Source organism: Gigantopelta aegis, chromosome 12 (genome assembly GCF_016097555.1).
Source record: "Gigantopelta aegis isolate Gae_Host chromosome 12, Gae_host_genome, whole genome shotgun sequence".
Taxonomy (NCBI): Eukaryota; Metazoa; Mollusca; class Gastropoda; order Neomphalida; family Peltospiridae; genus Gigantopelta; species Gigantopelta aegis.
The window spans coordinates 6,215,171-6,237,428 of record NC_054710.1 but is presented as its reverse complement, the minus strand read 5'-3'; the positions used below and the strand labels follow the sequence as shown (position 1 = coordinate 6,237,428).

General features: G+C 38.5%; 1 protein-coding gene across 1 annotated transcript in view; it reads left to right on the top strand.

Moving 5' to 3' along the window:
- LOC121386616 (cystathionine beta-synthase-like) overlaps nucleotides 1-22,258 on the top strand; it is a 53,791-nt gene that overhangs the window by 8,705 nt on the left and 22,828 nt on the right. The window contains exons 6-8 of the mRNA XM_041517574.1: nucleotides 2,071-2,196; nucleotides 3,166-3,185; nucleotides 20,368-20,502. Of these exons, the coding sequence (XP_041373508.1) occupies nucleotides 2,071-2,196; nucleotides 3,166-3,185; nucleotides 20,368-20,502 (281 nt within the window). The remainder of the gene's footprint in view (nucleotides 1-2,070; nucleotides 2,197-3,165; nucleotides 3,186-20,367; nucleotides 20,503-22,258) is intronic.

The following is a 22,258-nucleotide window of genomic DNA, read 5'->3' as shown; positions in this document are numbered from 1 at the left end:
GCATTATATACTCTTCAAATGTCTGGTGAGATTCCTGTAAAAACATAGCTCCTGTTGCATTATATACTCTTCAAATGTCTGGTGAGATTCTTTTAAAAACATAGCTCCTGTTGCATTATATACTCTTCAAATGTCTGGTGAGATTCCTGTAAAAACATAGCTCCTGTTGCATTATATACTCTTCAAATGTCTGGTGAGATTCTTGTAAAAACATAGCTCCTGTTGCATTATATACTCTTCAAATGTCTGGTGAGATTCTTTTAAAAACATAGCTCCTGTTGCATTATATACTCTTCAAATGTCTGGTGAGATTCTTATAAAAACATAGCTCCTGTTGCATTATATACTCTTCAAATGTCTGGTGAGATTCTTGTAAAAACATAGCTCCTGTTGCATTATATACTCTTCAAATGTCTGGTGAGATTCTTGTAAAAACATAGCTCCTGTTGCATTATATACTCTTCAAATGTCTGGTGAGATTCAAAAACATAGCTCCTGTTGCATTATATACTCTTCAAATGTCTGGTGAGATTCTTGTAAAAACATAGCTATTATATAAGATTCTTTTAAAAACATAGCTCCTGTTGCATTATATACTCTTCAAATGTCTGGTGAGATTGTTGCATTATATACTCTTAAAAACATAGCTCATAGCTGTTGCATTATATACTCTTCAAATGTCTGGTGAGATTCTTGTAAAAACATAGCTCCTGTTGCATTATATACTCTTCAAATGTCTGGTGAGATTCTTATAAACATAGCTCCTTAAAATTATATGCTCTTCAAATTATGGTGAGATTCCTTTAAAAACATAGCTCCTGTTGCAACAATACTCTTGAAATGTCTGGTGAGATTCTTTTAAAAATCCGCTCCTACAAAATTATATACTCTTCAAATGTCTGGTGAGATTCCTGTAAAAACTTAGCTCCTGTTGCATTAATACAAGAAATCAGACTATGTCCATGCAAGATGGCTTCTAGCTTCAGTCATTAAAGCGACAGACCAATAGAGCTTTTAAGTATTAATCCTGATGCGGATAACTATTGTTTTGTACAAATTTACATAAAGATTTAGCTCCTGTCTGTAATATATACTGTTCAATGTCCGCAACAGTGTCTCTTGACGCATGGGTCTCAGCTGACTGTAAAGCGCAACATACATGTCACACTGAGAGCAGCCCTAAAAACAGTGCTGAACGTTGCCTAACGTACTCTTCAAATGTCTGATGAGATTCCCGATGTGGCCATTTGGTTTAACACGAAGTGCATCAAACAGTGTAGTGGACTTTTTGTTTTCGCTCGGTCTGTTGCATTCATACTCTTCAAATAGTCTGGTGAGATTCGGCCCTGAACTAGCATGTTGCATTGATACTGATTCAAATGTATGGTGAGATTTTATTACTTTAGTTCAAAGACTTTACAAAGATAAAATAACAAGCTATGGATCTTTCAGACTTTGCTTTCATACATCATGTTGAATGCATCTGTTACAATTAATAACCGTGATTATTAAAATAAGCAAACATCATTACTCAGTAGGCCTATACTGGATGACACCATTTCTCATTACCGGTCATGAGATCGCTATTACGCTAATTGAAGTTTTGGTATTAATATTATGTTTGAGGTGTCGGATAGATTATACAAATGTCTGGTGAGATTCTTTTAAAAACATAGCTCCTTAGTAAATTTTATTAGCCATTTTTTGTGAACATTAGCCAATGGCTAATTTGGCTACCGACAGCACGAGCCCTGCTTTGGTTGTAGGGGTGGGGGGCGTGCACGGGATGCAATATTGTTGCTGATTCTTATTCAGGTATTATTAGTTTACACAGGCAGATCTAGCGGGGAGCTCCAGGGGCCCAGCCCCCCCCCCCCCCCCCCAAATTTTGCAACAGTTACAATTTCATTATATATTAATTTTCTTCTTTTTTTACAATCCCCTCCAAACCTTCCCCAGAGTTCCATTGGCATTCTGCCTCATGTCATTGGGGCCCCCCTAGATGGATTTTCTGGATCCGCCACTGGTTTATTTCATTTGTTTATTGATTTATGCATTAATTTCTTTCAGATAATCGGAGTGGACCCCGAGGGTTCCGTGATTGCCCAACCGGAGGAGATAAACAAAACTGACGTAACATATTACGATGTTGAGGGGGTCGGTTATGACTTCATTCCAACAGTCTGTGAGCGAAAGGTATTTTACTTTGTAGTCCCACCACACCATGACTGGCATATCAAAGGTTGTGGTATGAGCTATCCTGTCTGTCGGATGGTGCAGATAAATGATCCCTTGCTACTAATGGAAAAATGTAGCAGGTTTCTTCTCTAAGACTATATGTCAAAGGGGACAGGATTTAGCTCAGTCAGTTGAGTGATCGCATACAGTGCATTCCCCAATTCACATTTCCCGCCGTTTTGCACATGGCACTCGCCGGAAATGGAAATATAATAAAAGAAAAAAGATTTCTTTTCAAAATGGTGGCTTTTATTTTAATTTTTTTCAATGGAAAATACCTTGAAATTTTGAGTTAAAAAAGTGGTTTTTGGCAAGTATTTTCGCTTGACAACAATGGCGGTATGTCGCGGTCATTTTCAGGGATCGATAGCTGATTGTGACAGCTAGGCTAATTTGATAATAAATTTGATTGTTTTACCAACAACGAAAATCACCAAATATTGCAACATGAATCGTAGTGCGTGGGGTTTTTTTAAAATTCTGGTCAGAAAACCACTGTTATCGGGAATAATGGACATAAATACTGGACAGCTGGTCACATATGCCCGTAAGTTAATGCGACTTTTTCCTTTTTTTGCCTAATTTTAATCACCATTAACTGATCTAAAAATAAAAAAAATGTAAAAAGCCACGAAAATAATACTTACTGATTCATATAGGAACTTTATTTCATGTATTTATAAAACATTTAAGTGAATATATGTCAGTAAAAATTATAAACTTATACCCACTCAACGTGGTTTTTGCTAAAAATTAATCTAGTAGTCTAGAGTTTAAACAAACATATTACTGTTTTCAGTATGTAGCGGGTTTCTTCTCTAAGACTATATGTCAAAGAGAACAGGATTTAGCTCAGTCGGTTGAGTGCTCGCAGATTCCCAATGTAAAATACGCTGAATGTGAATTAAACAACATTACTGTTTTCAGTATGTTAAGAGATTGTACAAGTTGGTTGACAAGGAATCATTTCTGATTTTAATCAATAGCTAATATAAATGAATGTTTAACGACGCCCCAGCACAAAAATACACCTCGGTTACTGTGTGTCACAAATGGTAAGTATATGAATATATTATTTATATATATATTTATGTAAAACCACTGTAAGGAGCTGTGTGTGGGAAAGTATAATACAATACATAAAATCAAGGTAAGTATATCTTTGTATATGAGACAAAGTGTTTTAAAAACTTTACAATTAATTCTGGATGGAATTTAAAAGATTCTAAAACAGTTCTGTTGCCAAATATATCATTTCTCGTTGGATTGAGATGATCACACTCCACCAAAATGTAGTATAACTAATATAAAATGATCACACTCCACCAAAATGTAGCATACAGTCCGTGTATAGCTAATATAAAATGAGCACACTCCACCAAAATGTAGCATACAGTCCGTGTATAGCTAATATAAAATGATCACACTCCACCAAAATGTAGCATACAGTCAGAGTATAGCTAATATAAAATGATCACACTCCACCAAAATGTAGCATACAGTCAGAGTATAGCTAATATAAAATGATCACATTCCACCAAAATGTAGCATACAGTCCGTGTATAGCTAATATAAAATGATCACACTCCACCAAAATGTAGCATACAGTCCGTGTATAGCTAATATAAAATGATCACATTCCACCAAAATGTAGCATACAGTCCGTGTATAGCTAATATAAAATGATCACACTCCACCAAAATGTAGCATACAGTCCGTGTATACATGTAGCTAATATAAAATGATCACACTCCACCAAAATGTAGCATACAGTCCGTGTATAGCTAATATAAAATGATCACACTCCACCAAAATGTAGCATACAGTCCGTGTATACATGTAGCTGATATAAAATGATCACACTCCACCAAAATGTAGCATACAGTCCGTGTATACATGTAGCTGATATAAAATGATCACACTCCACCAAAATGTAGCATACAGTCCGTGTATACATGTAGCTGATATAAAATGATCACACTCCACCAAAATGTAGCATACAGTCCGTGTATACATGTAGCTGATATGAAATGATCACACTCCACCAAAATGTAGCATACAGTCCGTGTATACATGTAGCTGATATGAAATGATCACACTCCACCAAAATGTAGCATACAGTCCGTGTGTAGCTAATATAAAATGATCACACTCCACCAAAATGTAGCATACAGTCCGTGTGTAGCTAATATAAAATGATCACACTCCACCAAAATGTAGCACACAGTCCGTGTATACATGTAGCTGATATAAAATGATCACACTCCACCAAAATGTAGCACACAGTCCGTGTATACATGTAGCTGATATAAAATGATCACACTCCACCAAAATGTAGCACACAGTCCGTGTATACATGTAGCTGATATAAAATGATCACACTCCACCAAAATGTAGCACACAGTCCGTGTATACATGTAGCTCATATAAAATGATCACACTCCACCAAAATGTAGCACACAGTCCGTGTATACATGTAGCTCATATAAAATGATCACACTCCACCAAAATGTAGCATACAGTCCGTGTATACATGTAGCTCATATAAAATGATCACACTCCACCAAAATGTAGCATACAGTCCGTGTATACATGTAGCTGATATAAAATGATCACACTCCACCACAATGTAGCATACAGTTCGTGTATACATGTAGCTGATATAAAATGATCACACTCCACCACAATGTAGCATACAGTCCGTGTATACATGTAGCTGATATAAAATGATCACACTCCACCAAAATGTAGCACACAGTCCGTGTATACATGTAGCTAGCATAAAGATCACACTCCACCAAAATGTAGCACACAGTCCGTGTATACATGTAGCTAATATAAAATGATCACACTCCACCAAAATGTAAACATACAGTCCGTGTATACATGTAGCTCATATAAAATGATCACACTCCACCAAAATGTAGCATACAGTGGGCCCATGGGCTATATTGATCTCATTCCAGCCTGTGCACCAGGCTGGTATAAAATGATCACACTCCACCAAAATGTAGCATACAGTCCGTGTATACATGTAGCTCATATAAAATGATCACACTCCACCAAAATGTAGCATACTGTATGGTGTATACCATATGTCAGACTCCATATAAAATGATCACACTCCACCAAAATGTAGCATACAGTATTTCGTGTATACATGTAGCTGATATGAAATGATCACACTCCACCAAAATGTAGCATACAGTCGGTGTATCAGCTAGCTGATATGCTGTGATCACACTCCACCAAAATGTAGCATACAGTTAGTGTATACATGTAGCTGATATGAAATGATCACACTCCACCACTGTAGCATACAGTGCGTGTATACATGTAGCTGATATTGTGTGATCACACTCCACCAACTTGTAGCATACAGTGCGTGTATACATGTAGCTGATATAAAATGATCACACTCCACCACAATGTAGCATACAGTGCGTGTATACATGTAGCTGATATAAAATGATCACACTCCACCAAAATGTAGCATACAGTCCGTGTATACTAATTTTGTAGCTGTTAACAGTGGTTAAAATGCTTGAGTTCACACTCCAAAACACAATGTAGTCAGTGTTAAATGGGCTATTTATTCATGTAGCGATTTGTATAACATGATGTGGACTCCTAACCTTGAATGTGCATAAACACCTGTCAAATAGTTAATTTGTGGGGCGGGTCTAACATTGTTAAAATAACTGTGGAGTGGTAACATCTTAAAACGCAATGAAAAATAAATAAATGGCTCGGTTTGTGTTCGATTCCCATCACTGTGCCCATTCTAACTCTTTCATCGGTGGATCTTCAGTGAGTGGGTTTTCCACCACTGGTATATCAAAGGCTGCGGTGTGTGCTATCCTGTCTGTGGGAAAGTGCATATAATAGATCCCAGCTTCCTGCTAATAAAAAATGTAGTGTTTCCTCAAAGACTACGAGTCAGAATTACCAAAATGTTTGACATCCAATAGCCGATGAATAATAAATATGTGCTCTAGTGGTGTCGTTAAGCAAAACAAACTTTGTTTGGTCCATGTTCAGTATGGGTGGTAAAGTGCAGTTGTACAGCGCTTTGATGCGCATTCGGTATGGGATCGATAAAATCGGTGGGCCTTCTGGGCTATTTCTTGTCACAGTATGTCGACACGACTGGTACAGTGAAAACAGTGTATGTACCATCCAATTCATAATTACCACTGAGTTGTCCGACGTGGCGCCAGTCGACATAGGGTACTGAAAACTGTGTGGTCCCCAATTCATAATTACCACTGTTTTGTCCGAAATCACGCCAGTTGAGTGCTGTACAGTGAAAACAGTGCATTTTTAATTCATATGTTACCACTGGTTTGTCCGTTGTCACGCCTTTCGACATACTGTAATTGAAAACAGTGGGTCATTCCCCAATTCATAATTACCACTGTTTGCAGGTCATGACGCTAACCTTAAACAGTTTATTAAAATGGAAATGTCTGACAATCATCAAGCAAATGTATTGTAGTGTTTAAAAACTTGGTTCTGTCACTTTAATATGGCGGAAAACACTGACTGTCGCTTTAAACAGGTCTGCGGTATCATCAAGCAAATATGTTGTAGTGTTTAAAAACTAGGATCTGTTACTTTAATAGTGGTGGAAAACACTGGACTGTCGCTTTAAATGTTACGGTCTGCGGTATCATCAAGCAAATATGTTGTAGTGTTTAAAAACTAGGGTCTGTTACTTTAATAGTGGCGGAAAACACTGGACTGTCGCTTTAAATGTTACGGTCTGCGGTATTTAAAAACTAGTTTAAAATATGTTGTAGTGTTTAAAAACTAGGGTCTGTTACTTTAATAGTGGCGGAAAACACTGGACTGTCGCTTTAAATGTTACGGTCTGCGGTATCATCAAGCAAATAGCAAATATGTTGTAGTGTTTAAAAACTAGGGTCTGTTACTTTAATAGTGGCGGAAAACACTGGACTGTCGCTTTAAATGTTACGGTCTGCGGTATCATCAAGCAAATATGTTGTAGTGTTTAAAAACTAGGGTCTGTTACTTTAATAGTGGCGGAAAACACTGGACTGTCGCTTTAAATGTTACGGTCTGCGGTATCATCAAGCAAATATGTTGTAGTGTTTAAAAACTAGGGTCTGTTACTTTAATAGTGGCGGAAAACACTGGACTGTCGCTTTAAATGTTACGGTCTGCGGTATCATCAAGCAAATATGTTGTAGTGTTTAAAAACTAGGGTCTGTTACTTTAATAGTGGCGGAAAACACTGGACTGTCGCTTTAAATGTTGCGGTCTGCGGTATCATCAAGCAAATATGTTGTAGTGTTTAAAAACTAGGGTCTGTTACTTTAATAGTGGCGGAAAACACTGGACTGTCGCTTTAAATGTTACGGTCTGCGGTATCATCAAGCAAATATGTTGTAGTGTTTAAAAACTAGGGTCTGTTACTTTAATAGTGGCGGAAAACACTGGACTGTCGCTTTAAATGTTACGGTCTGCGGTATCATCAAGCAAATATGTTGTAGTGTTTAAAAACTAGGGTCTGTTACTTTAATAGTGGCGGAAAACACTGGACTGTCGCTTTAAATGTTACGGTCTGCGGTATCATCAAGCAAATATGTTGTAGTGTTTAAAAACTAGGGTCTGTTACTTTAATAGTGGCGGAAAACACTGGACTGTCGCTTTAAATGTTACGGTCTGCGGTATCATCAAGCAAATATGTTGTAGTGTTTAAAAACTAGGGTCTGTTACTTTAATAGTGGCGGAAAACACTGGACTGTCGCTTTAAATGTTACGGTCTGCGGTATCATCAAGCAAATATGTTGTAGTGTTTAAAAACTAGGGTCTGTTACTTTAATAGTGGCGGAAAACACTGGACTGTCGCTTTAAATGTTACGGTCTGCGGTATCATCAAGCAAATATGTTGTAGTCTGCGGTATAAAAACTAGGGTCTGTTACTTTAATAGTGGCGGAAAACACTGGACTGTCGCTTTAAATGTTACGGTCTGCGGTATCATCAAGCAAATATGTTGTAGTGTTTAAAAACTAGGGTCTGTTACTTTAACAGTGGCGGAAAACACTGGACTGTCGCTTTAAATGTTACGGTCTGCGGTATCATCAAGCAAATATGTTGTAGTGTTTAAAAACTAGGGTCTGTTACTTTAACAGTGGCGGAAAACACTGGACTGTCGCTTTAAATGTTACGGTCTGCGGTATCATCAAGCAAATATGTTGTAGTGTTTAAAAACTAGGGTCTGTTACTTTAATAGTGGCGGAAAACACTGGACTGTCGCTTTAAATGTTACGGTCTGCGGTATCATCAAGCAAATATGTTGTAGTGTTTAAAAACTAGGGTCTGTTACTTTAATAGTGGCGGAAAACACTGGACTGTCGCTTTAAATGTTACGGTCTGCGGTATCATCAAGCAAATATGTTGTAGTGTTTAAAAACTAGGGTCTGTTACTTTAATAGTGGCGGAAAACAGGGTCTGGACTGTCTGGACTGTCGCTTTAAATGTTACGGTCTGCGGTATCATCAAGCAAATATGTTGTAGTGTTTAAAAACTAGGGTCTGTTACTTTAATAGTGGCGGAAAACACTGGACTGTCGCTTTAAATGTTACGGTCTGCGGTATCATCAAGCAAATATGTTGTAGTGTTTAAAAACTAGGGTCTGTTACTTTAATAGTGGCGGAAAACACTGGACTGTCGCTTTAAATGTTACGGTCTGCGGTATCATCAAGCAAATATGTTGTAGTGTTTAAAAACTAGGGTCTGTTACTTTAATAGTGGCGGAAAACACTGGACTGTCGCTTTAAATGTTACGGTCTGCGGTATCATCAAGCAAATATGTTGTAGTGTTTAAAAACTAGGGTCTGTTACTTTAATAGTGGCGGAAAACACTGGACTGTCGCTTTAAATGTTACGGTCTGCGGTATCATCAAGCAAATATGTTGTAGTGTTTAAAAACTAGGGTCTGTTACTTTAATAGTGGCGGAAAAACACGACTGTCGCTTTAAATGTTACGGTCTGCGGTATCATCAAGCAAATATGTTGTAGTGTTTAAAAACTAGGGTCTGTTACTTTAATAGTGGCGGAAAACACTGGACTGTCGCTTTAAATGTTACGGTCTGCGGTATCATCAAGCAAATATGTTGTAGTGTTTAAAAACTAGGGTCTGTTACTTTAATAGTGGCGGAAAACACTGGACTGTCGCTTTAAATGTTACGGTCTGCGGTATCATCAAGCAAATATGTTGTAGTGTTTAAAAACTAGGGTCTGTTACTTTAACAGTGGCGGAAAACACTGGACTGTCGCTTTAAATGTTACGGTCTGCGGTATCATCAAGCAAATATGTTGTAGTGTTTAAAAACTAGGGTCTGTTACTTTAACAGTGGCGGAAAACACTGGACTGTCGCTTTAAATGTTACGGTCTGCGGTATCATCAAGCAAATATGTTGTAGTGTTTAAAAACTAGGGTCTGTTACTTTAATAGTGGCGGAAAACACTGGACTGTCGCTTTCAATGTTACGGTCTGCGGTAACACTGGACTGTCGCTTTAAATGTTACGGTCTGCGGTATCATCAAGCAAATATGTTGTAGTGTTTAAAAACTAGGGTCTGTTACTTTAATAGTGGCGGAAAACACTGGACTGTCGCTTTAAATGTTACGGTCTGCGGTATCATCAAGCAAATATGTTGTAGTGTTTAAAAACTAGGGTCTGTTACTTTAATAGTGGCGGAAAACACTGGACTGTCGCTTTAAATGTTACGGTCTGCGGTATCATCAAGCAAATATGTTGTAGTGTTTAAAAACTAGGGTCTGTTACTTTAATAGTGGCGGAAAACACTGGACTGTCGCTTTAAATGTTACGGTCTGCGGTATCATCAAGCAAATATGTTGTAGTGTTTAAAAACTAGGGTCTGTTACTTTAATAGTGGCGGAAAACACTGGACTGTCGCTTTAAATGTTACGGTCTGCGGTATCATCAAGCAAATATGTTGTAGTGTTTAAAAACTAGGGTCTGTTACTTTAATAGTGGCGGAAAACACTGGACTGTCGCTTTAAATGTTACGGTCTGCGGTATCATCAAGCAAATATGTTGTAGTGTTTAAAAACTAGGGTCTGTTACTTTAATAGTGGCGGAAAACACTGGACTGTCGCTTTAAATGTTACGGTCTGCGGTATCATCAAGCAAATATGTTGTAGTGTTTAAAAACTAGGGTCTGTTACTTTAATAGTGGCGGAAAACACTGGACTGTCGCTTTAAATGTTACGGTCTGCGGTATCATCAAGCAAATATGTTGTAGTGTTTAAAAACTAGGGTCTGTTACTTTAATAGTGGCGGAAAACACTGGACTGTCGCTTTAAATGTTACGGTCTGCGGTATCATCAAGCAAATATGTTGTAGTGTTTAAAAACTAGGGTCTGTTACTTTAATAGTGGCGGAAAACACTGGACTGTCGCTTTAAATGTTACGGTCTGCGGTATCATCAAGCAAATATGTTGTAGTGTTTAAAAACTAGGGTCTGTTACTTTAATAGTGGCGGAAAACACTGGACTGTCGCTTTAAATGTTACGGTCTGCGGTATCATCAAGCAAATATGTTGTAGTGTTTAAAAACTAGGGTCTGTTACTTTAATAGTGGCGGAAAACACTGGACTGTCGCTTTAAATGTTACGGTCTGCGGTATCATCAAGCAAATATGTTGTAGTGTTTAAAAACTAGGGTCTGTTACTTTAATAGTGGCGGAAAACACTGGACTGTCGCTTTAAATGTTACGGTCTGCGGTATCATCAAGCAAATATGTTGTAGTGTTTAAAAACTAGGGTCTGTTACTTTAACAGTGGCGGAAAACACTGGACTGTCGCTTTAAATGTTACGGTCTGCGGTATCATCAAGCAAATATGTTGTAGTGTTTAAAAACTAGGGTCTGTTACTTTAACAGTAACCCTTTATAGGTCTGAAGTCGGGACAGCATTGTTATCATTCTGCTAGTTTCAATGATAAGCTACATGTGGGTTTAGTTAACCCTTTACAGGTCTGAAGTTGGGACAGCATTGTTATCATTCTGCTAGTTTCAGTCATAAGTTACATGTGGGTTTAGTTAACCCTTTATAGGTCTGAAGTCGGGACAACCGGATTCAGTCAGAAACTATATGTTAGTTTAGTTAACCCTTTATAGGTCTGAAGTCGGGACAGCATTGTTATCATTCTGCTAGTTTCAATGATAAGCTACATGTGGGTTTAGTTAACCCTTTATAGGTCTGAAGTCTTGACAGCGTTGTGTTATCATTCTGCTAGTTTCAATCATAAGATACATGACGTGCATTGATGATTTGTTATCATTTCACATGTGTTTTACAACAATTAGAATCATTTATCTGTGGTAAAATCATAACCTTTTGTTTTTATTGCATTCATTATATACCCACTAATCACACCAGGAATGTTCTAGAAGTGTAATTTTATGTTTAGGTTTACATGCTGTTTTCAGGGCTTCTAGAATTTTTATAAAATCCACTAGCCATGGGATCAGTGATTTAAACATTTTACTAGTCACGATAAAAAAAATCACAAGCCCTACTTTACATTTTAGTTAATACAATTTTACTAAATAATAGTAATAATCAGATATGTCACCTAAAGAGGGAGATAGAGCTTAAAAACACTAACATTGGGGGGTTGGGGTAGGGGCAGGATATTCATATTTACTAAATAGATTTAGCTGCAACATTTGACCAAAACCAATTCACTAGCCGTCGGGCATGGCAATAGTAGTTCAGGGCTCGAACTTAAGAGTTTGTCTCTCTCGGCAATTTTTAAAAGAATTGCCCCGGGTGAAACTGTCCTCCGACAGCAATTTTGATCCTGCCTATGGCAATTTTTTTAAAAGTGACATTTGCAGCAAATAAACCTGACTGAAAGGCTATCTTGTTGTATGTAGACATCTGTTAAATGCGCAAATGTTAAATATTGGCAGATAATGTACACCAGGTGTATACATTTCGCCATTGTTGAGGAGGTTTATCGATGGCACAAAAATGCCGTCAGTGATGCTCTCTATCTACGGCAATTTATATCTCAACGAAAGCAATTGTCGTCGGTGCCGCCGTTAGGTTCAAGCCCTGTAGTTATATTTACTAGCCCAACATTGAATATCACTAGCCATGGGAATGGGGTACCACAATCTAGAAGCCCTTTCTGGATGGCAATAGTAGTTATTTACTAGCCCAACATTGAATATCACTAGCCATGGGAGTTGGGCTACCATAATCTAGAAGCTGTGCGTTTTACATGGGAGTTGGACTACCATAATCTAGAAACCGTGCGTTTTACATGGGAGTGGGACTACCATAATCTAGAAGCCCTGTCTGGCATGACAATAGTAGTTATTTACTAGCCCAACATTGAATATCACTAGCCATGGGAGTTGGGCTACCATGATCTAGAAGCCGTGCGTTTTACATAGGAGTTGGACTACCATAATCTAGAAACAGTGCGTTTTACATGGGAGTGGGACTACCATAATCTAGAAGCCGTGCATTTTACATGGGAGTTGGACTACCATAATCTAGAAACCGTGCGTTTTACATGGGAGTGGGACTACCATAATCTAGAAGCCGTGCATTTTACATGGGAGTGGGACTACCATAATCTAGAAACCCTGCGTTTTACATGGGAGTGGTATTACCATAATCTAGAAACCCTGCGTTTTACATGGGAGTTGGACTACCATAATCTAGAAGCCGTGCATTTTACATGGGAGTGGGACTACCATAATCTAGAAACCGTGCGTTTTACATGGGAGTGGGAGTACCATAATCTGGAAACCCTGCGTTTTACATGGGAGTGGGATTACCATAATCTAGAAGCTGTGCGTTTTACATGGGAGTGGGACTACCAATATCTAGAAGCCGTGCGTTTTACATGGGAGTGGGACTACCATAATCTAGAAGCCGTGCGTTTTACATGGGAGTGGGACTACCATAATCTAGAAGCCGTGCGTTTTACATGGGAGTGGGACTACCATAATCTAGAAGCCGTGCGTTTTACATGGGAGTGGGACTACCATAATCTAGAAGCCGTGCGTTTTACATGGGAGTGGGACTACCAATATCTAGAAGCCGTGCGTTTTACATGGGAGTGGGACTACCATAATCTAGAAGCCGTGCGTTTTACATGGGAGTTGCACTACCATAATCTAGAAGCCGTGCGTTTTACATGGGAGTGGGACTACCATAATCTAGAAGCCGTGCATTTTACATGGGAGTGGGACTACCATAATCTAGAAACCCTGCGTTTTACATGGGAGTGGGATTACCATAATCTAGAAACCCTGCGTTTTACATGGGAGTTGGACTACCATAATCTAGAAGCCGTGCGTTTTACATGGGAGTGGGACTACCATAATCTAGAAACCGTGCGTTTTACATGGGAGTGGGAGTACCATAATCTAGAAACCCTGCGTTTTACATGGGAGTGGGATTACCATCATCTAGAAGCCGTGCGTTTTACATGGGAGTGGGACTACCAATATCTAGAAGCCGTGCGTTTTACATGGGAGTGGGACTACCATAATCTAGAAGCCGTGCGTTTTACATGGGAGTGGGACTACCATAATCTAGAAGCCGTGCGTTTTACATGGGAGTGGGACTACCATAATCTAGAAGCCGTGCATTTTAGATGGGAGTGGGATTACCATAATCTAGAAGCCGTGCGTTTTACATGGGAGTGGGACTACCAATATCTAGAAGCTGTGCGTTTTACATGGGAGTGGGACTACCATAATCTAGAAGCCGTGCGTTTTACATGGGAGTTGCACTACCATAATCTAGAAGCCGTGCGTTTTACATGGGAGTGGAACTACCATAATCTAGATGCCGTGCGTTTTACATGGGAGTTGCACTTCCATAATCTAGAAGCCGTGCGTTTTACGTGGGAGTGGGACTACCATAATCTAGAAGCCGTGCGTTTTACATGGGAGTGGGACTACCATAATCTAGAAGCTGTGCGTTTTACATGGGAGTTGCACTACCATAATCTAGAAGCCGTGCGTTTTACATGGGAGTGGGACTACCATAATCTAGAAGCCGTGCGTTTTACATGGGAGTGGGACTACCATAATCTAGAAACCCTGCGTTTTACATGGGAGTGGGATTACCATAATCTAGAAGCCGTGCGTTTTACATGGGAGTGGGACTACCATAATCTAGAAGCCGTGCATTTTACATGGGAGTGGGACTACCATAATCTAGAAACCCTGCGTTTTACATGGGAGTGGGATTACCATAATCTAGAAGCCGTGCGTTTTACATGGGAGTGGGACTACCAATATCTAGAAGCCGTGCGTTTTACATGGGAGTGGGACTACCATAATCTAGAAGCTGTGCGTTTTACATGGGAGTGGGACTACAATAATCTAGAAGCCGTGTGTTTTACATGGGAGTTGCACTACCATAATCTAGAAGCCGTGTGTTTTACATGGGAGTTGCACTACCATAATCTAGAAGCCGTGTGTTTTACATGGGAGTTGCACTACCATAATCTAGAAGCCGTGTGTTTTACATGGGAGTTGCACTACCATAATCTAGAAGCCGTGTGTTTTACATGGGAGTGGGATTACCATAATCTAGAAGCTGTGCGTTTTACATGGGAGTGGAACTACCAATATCTAGAAGCCGTGCGTTTTACATGGGAGTTGCACTACCAATATCTAGAAGCCGTGCGTTTTACATGGGAGTTGCACTACCAATATCTAGAAGCCGTGCGTTTTACATGGGAGTTGCACTACCAATATCTAGAAGCCGTGCGTTTTACATGGGAGTTGCACTACCATAATCTAGAAGCCGTGCGTTTTACATGGGAGTGGGACTACCATAATCTAGAATCCGTGTGTTTTACATGGGAGTGGGACTACCATAATCTAGAAACACTGCGTTTTACATGGGAGTGGGATTACCATAATCTAGAAGCCGTGCGTTTTACATGGGAGTGGGACTACCAATATCTAGAAGCCGTGCGTTTTACATGGGAGTGGGACTACCATAATCTAGAAGCCGTGCGTTTTACATGGGAGTTGCACTACCATAATCTAGAAGCCGTGCGTTTTACATGGGAGTTGCACTACCATAATCTAGAAGCCGTGTGTTTTACATGGGAGTTGCACTACCATAATCTAGAAGCCGTGTGTTTTACATGGGAGTTGCACTACCATAATCTAGAAGCCGTGTGTTTTACATGGGAGTTGCACTACCATAATCTAGAAGCCGTGCGTTTTACATGGGAGTGGGATTACCATAATCTAGAAGCCGTGCGTTTTACATGGGAGTGGGATTACCATAATCTAGAAGCCGTGCGTTTTACATGGGAGTGGGACTACCATAATCTAGAAGCCGTGCGTTTTACATGGGAGTGGGATTACCATAATCTAGAAACCGTGCGTTTTACATGGGAGTGGGATTACCATAATCTAGAAGCTGTGCGTTTTACATGGGAGTGGGACTACCATAATCTAGAAGCCGTGCATTTTACATGGGAGTGGCATTACCAATATCTAGAAGCCGTGCGTTTTACATGGGAGTGGGACTACCATAATCTAGAAGCCGTGCGTTTTACATGGGAGTTGCACTACCATACCCTTGCTGAAACTAATAGAGGGTTTCCTCTGATATTACCAAATGTTTGACATCCAATAGCCGATGATTAATTAATCAATGTGCTCTAGTGGTGTTGTTAAACAAAACAAATTTCTTCTTTTTGTTTCAAAAATGAAATGCATATAGCAACATATTAGATTTTAAATCCATGTCAACTCGGATGACATTTTTAAAGAAAAAATAAAGTGTAAGTAAAAAAACATATTTACAAATTACCATCAAATTGCATACTGTGAGGTTAAATCTTATTGTTTGATACAGGTATAAAAACAATTGATGGAACAGCCAAGGTATTGCACGCAGAGTTCTACTTTTAGTCTGTGTTCTGCTTTGTAGGTTACATGTACTTCCGTAGCCTTGGCTGTTTTAACATTTTGATACAGGTATAAAAACAATTGATGGAACAGCTTTGGCTGTTTTAGCATTTTGACTTCACCCCTGTATTAGTTGGTGGGACATAGCTCAGTGGTACAGCACTCGCCTGATGTGCAATCGATCTAGGATCGATTCCCGTCGGTGGGCCCATTGGGCTATTTCTCGTTCCTACTAGTGGTGTAACAAAGGCTGTGGTATGTACTGTCCTGTCTGTGGGATGGTGCATATAAAAGATCCCTTGCTGCTAATCAAAAAGAGTAGCCCATGAAGTGGCGACAGCGGGTTTCTTCTCTCAGTATCTGTGTGTAGTCCTTGACCATATGTCTGACGCCATATAACCGTGAATAAAATGTGTTGAGTGCATTTCTAAATAAAACATTTCCTTCCATATTCACCCCTGTATTAAAATTTTAAAAAGATTTAATGTATATAATTTGATGGTAATTTGCTAAGAAACTTCATTTTAGTCCCCAGAGGGGACTATAGGTTTCATCTCCGTCCTTCCATCTGTCTGTCTGTCCTTTCATCTGTCTGTCTGTCCTTCCATCTGTCTGTCTGTCCGTCCATCTGTCTGTCTGTCCATCCATCTGTCCCACGTATGTTTTCAGGATGTTTTTTACAGAAGGCTTTGAGATACTGAGCTGAAATTGTGTGTATAGTTTCATCATGTACTGTTACACATCACGTTTTATCCATTTTTTTATGGAGTTATGGCCCTTGAACATAGGAGATGTGAATATTTGTTTTCCAGACTTTTTTTTAGAAGACCTTTAGATATTGAGTTGAAATTTTGTGTATTTGGTTATCAGGTTTGACTTTCATGGTGATTTACCCATTTTTAATGGAGTTATGGCCCTTGAACTTAGGAGATTTAGAAACATTTGTTTTCCCGATTTTTGCAATGCCTGGAGATATCAAGATGAAATTTTGTATAGCTTTATCATTTGTATATAGCTTTACAGATCAAGTTTTGTGGTGATATACCCAGTTTTCAGAGTTATGGCCCATGTATTTAGGAGATACGAAAAATTGTTGGGCCCTATTCATGGTGGATGGGGATGGCTATAAGGTGTGTTGGGAGGCCATCTTAAAACAAAATAAGTGCCTAGTTTATTCCTATGATATACACATTGTCTTATTTTCCTGTATTATTACCTTTTTAATGGTTTTCTGTTTCCATGTTTAGTTTTCTGAGATGGCTCACTCACTTGACCCCTGCAATATTCTCTATTTTGGGACATTAACTTTTATACAAAATTCCTATTTTCTTCCTAGTTTCAGGCAACAAAAATTCCTATTTTTTTTACCCACCACCTCACTTGACGGCCTGAAGGAAGGAAATGGTTTATTAAACGCACTCAACACATTTTATTTACGGTTATATGGCGTCAGACATATGGTTAAGGACCACACAGGTATTGAGAAAGGAAACCCGCTGTCGCCACTTCATGGGCTACTCTTTTCGATAAGCAGCAAGTGATCTTTTATATGCACCATCCCACAGACAGGGTAGCACATACCACGGCCTTTGATATACCAGTCGTGGTGCACTGGCTGGAACGAGAAATAGCCCAATGGGCTCACTGACGGGGATCGATCCCAGACCGACCGTGCATCAAGCGAGTGCTTTACCACTGGGCTACGTTAAAGTATAAATGCCAAAAGTAATGTGTTAAATCGAACACCCCAAAATTAAAAATGGTGTGGGGGGGGGGGGGGTTGAGCATATTACAAGACATCATGTCTTGCTTTGTTATCATAATAACCCCGTTAAATTCCTAAACGACCTTCCCCTCTAAAAATCATGGCTACGGGCTTGATGGTAAAATCGATCCCCTGACCAGGTGCAGATCCAGGTTTTTTTTTTCAAGAGGTGTTGGTCGTATATTTGAAAAAAAGTATAGTTGAGGTACATCCACTTTAAAATTAGTGAAAACGTTTTATATATATATATATATATATATATATATATATATATATATATATATATATATATATATATACATACACACACAGTCAAACCTGTCCTAGCGGTCACCTGCCTTAAGCAGCCACCTTTTTTCCCTCCCAAACAATTTATAATGTAAATGCACTTGTAATAAACGGTCACCTGTCTTAACGCGGCCAGCGGCCACCCAAATCTGATCCAAAATTGCTAAAATACCTGTATTAAGCGGCCACAGTAAATGTTTACTATTATATAAAAGGGATATTGTAACAACAGTGATAAGGTGCAGCAAATAACCGATCTTCACTCCTCTTCAGGAATACTAGTACCCATTCAGTCCCGACATCTCTACTGTGTATCAATTAAGAAAGTATGACTATGGAATGCATCTAATTGCCTCTAGGCAGGCTACACTTTACATTGGTAGAGTCACTTATTATGACAATACACCGCATGAAGTAGAAATTAAATAATTAAATGGAAAGAAAAAACAAACTTGTTGAGAACGGTTAATTTAATACATTCCAGTTGCGGTTTTTTCTGAGTCAAAACAAACAACAACAAATGTTTTAAAGACTATATGTCGCAACCTGTAATCAGCAGCCACCTGTCTTAAGCAGCCACATTTATCTACTCCCCTGTGTGACCGCTTAAGACAGGTTTGACTCTGTATATATATATATATATATATATATATATATATATATATATATATATATATATATATATATATATATATATATATATATATATATATATATTGAGCAGGGGCGTTCTGTTTTACTAGATTATTCAAAACAATGGAGAATGGAAGTTAATATTGAAAAAACTAAAATAATGGTTTTTAGAAACGGGGGAAAACTCAGAATAACAGATTAGTGGTTTTACGAGGGTAAAATTATAGAAATTGTTTATAAATTTTGTTATCTAGGATTTATTTTTTACTATAACAACAAATTCACAACTGCTGAAAAACATTTAGTGGATCAAGGCAACAAGGCGTTGTTTGCATTATTGGCTAAAACGAAACCTTTATATCTGAATAATGCAACACTTTTATCATTGTTTGACAGTTATATTACCAATATTATTAGTTATGCGTTAGAGGTGTGGGGCTTTCACAAAGGAAACTTTGTCGAAAGAGTCCACCTCGATTTCTGCAAAAGACTACTTGGAGTCAAACGGTCAACCAATAATTCTATGATTTATGCAGACTCGGTCGAGTCCCACTACGAAATATTAGATTATTTAATATGATAAAATATTGGTGTAAAATCCTGAACACAGACAACTGCATTCTGAAGAACTGCTATCATCACTTATATGACTGTGTCGAACTTCATAACGAACTTACATGTAACTGGGCTTATCACGCTTGGATTTGGAGACATATGGATTAAACAACAACTAGAAACCTCTTTCTTGCCAGTTATTAAGCAAAGATTGTTAGATCAAGCGAAGCAAGTTATTAGAGGCCAGATATGTGCGTCTCCAAAAGGTAACTATTATAAATATTTTATTGAAATGTTCTGTTTACAGTATTACTTATGTAAATATATACCGTACCTACCCATTTTAGAAAATGTATTAGTAAATTCCGCCTATCAGCTCACAATCTCGCCATCGAAACTGGCAGATATCAAAATGTAGATAATTCAAAAAGAGTGTGTTTCATTTGTACCGACGATACTGAAGATGAATATCATTTTGTACTCATTTGTCCACTATATAATCGGTTAAGAACATTGTATATCAAAAAATATTTTTGGAAAAATCCATCTGTATTTAAATACATTCAACTATTTAACTCCCATAATATTAAGCAGCTTTGCAACCTAGGTAAATATTTATTCCATGCAACAAAACTGAGAAATAATTTTATTTAATATCAATTCTATGCATTCTCATGTTAGAATTCTTATTGATATATCTATTTATGTATATACTTATTTCTATGTGATACTACAACGTATACTGCACGTATACTATGACAGTTCACCTGTGTACTGTAATGTTATATTGTTATAATTATGTACTTATGAGCTGAACAGCTTAAGGTCAATAAACAAATACAAATACAATACTAACGAATTGACAAAGGTGAGTAGATTACTGTGATTAATTAAGAAATATTAATTAATAAATGGATGTGTTTTCAGGTGGTGGAATCGGAAAGTGAGCACGCTAAACATCCAGGCACCGCTGACTGTGATGTCTGACGTCACCATACAGGAGACACTCAAACTACTCAACAGAGATGGATTTGATCAGGTTCCCGTCATCGACCAATCAGAGTGAGTGTACTTAGCAGATTTTTATGTTGTTGACCAATCAGGGTGAGTGTACTTGAAGATTTTTGTGTTGTTGACCAGTCAGAGTGAGTGTACTTGGAAAATTTCAGTGGTGGACCAATCAAAGTGAAAGTACTTAAATTCCAGTAGTCTATTAGAGTATATCATGTGGATTCCTGTAGTCAACCAATCAGGGAGAGTGTACTTGGCAGATTCATGTAACTTAACCAATCAGAGTGAGTGTACTTGGCAGATTCATGTAATTTAGCCAATCAGGGTGAGTGTACTTGGCAGATTCATGTAACTTAACCAATCAAGGTGACTGTACTTGGCAGATTCATGTAACTTAACCAATCAGGGTAGGTGTACTTGGCAGATTCATGTAACTTAGCCAATCAGAGTGAGTGTACTTGGCAGATTCATGTACCGTAACTTAACCAATCAGGGTGACTGTACTTGGCAGATTCATGTAACTTAACCAATCAGGGTGAGTGTACTTGGCAAATTCATGTAACTTAACCAATCAGGCTGACTGTACTTGGCAGATTCATGTAGTCTACCAAACCGGGTGATTGTACTTAGATTCCTGTAGTTAAGCAATCGGAACTGGACAAAGCCCATAGTATGTAATTTCCTGTCTGGGAGAGTGCATATAACAGATCCCTTGCTGCATTAGGAAAAACCGACCTTGGTGGCGCAGTTGCTAAGCCATCAGACTATAGGCTGGTAGGTACAGGGTTCGCAGGTCAGTACCGGCTCCAACCCAGAGCGAGTTCTCAAGGGCTCAGTGGGTAGGTGTGAGGTCACTACACCCTCTTCTCTCTTACTAACCACTAACCAACTAACAACTAACCCACTGTCCTGGACAGACAGCCCAGATAGCTGATGTGTGTGTGTGTGTGCCCAGGACAGCGTGCTTGAACCTTAATTGGATAGAAGCACAAAAATAAGTTGAAATGAAATGAAATTAGGAAAAATGTAATGTCTGTGTTTATACTTGGTTATTTGTAATAATGTCACTAGATAGTTAACTCGTGGCGCGTTATTGGTCGCAGATCATGTTGCACTATATGCACACTATTGAAACTATCGATAGTTGAGCAAACTAATTTAATTAACTCATGGCACGTTATTGGTCACAGATCATGTTGCACTATGCACACTATTGAAACTATCGATAGTTGAGCAAACTAATTTAATTAACTCATGGCACGTTATTGGTCACAGATCATGTTGCACTATGCACACTATTGAAACTATCGATAGTTGAGCAAACTAATTTAATAAACTCATGGCGCGTTATTGGTCACAGATCATGTTGCACTATGCACACTATTGAAACTATCGATAGTTGAGCAAACTAATTTAATTAACTCATGGCGCGTTATTGGTCACAGATCATGTTGCACTATGCACACTATTGAAACTATCGATAGTTGAGCAAACTAATTTAATTAACTCATGGCACGTTATTGGTCACAGATCATGTTGCACTATGCACACTATTGAAACTATCGATAGTTGAGCAAACTAATTTTATTAACTCATGGCGCGTTATTGGTCACAGATCATGTTGCACTATGCACACTATTGAAACTATCGATAGTTGAGCAAACTAATTTAATTAACTCATGGCGCGTTATTGGTCACAGATCATGTTGCACTATGCACACTATTGAAACTATCGATAGTTGAGCAAACTAATTTAATTAACTCATGGCGCGTTATTGGTCGCAGATCATGTTGCACTATGCACACT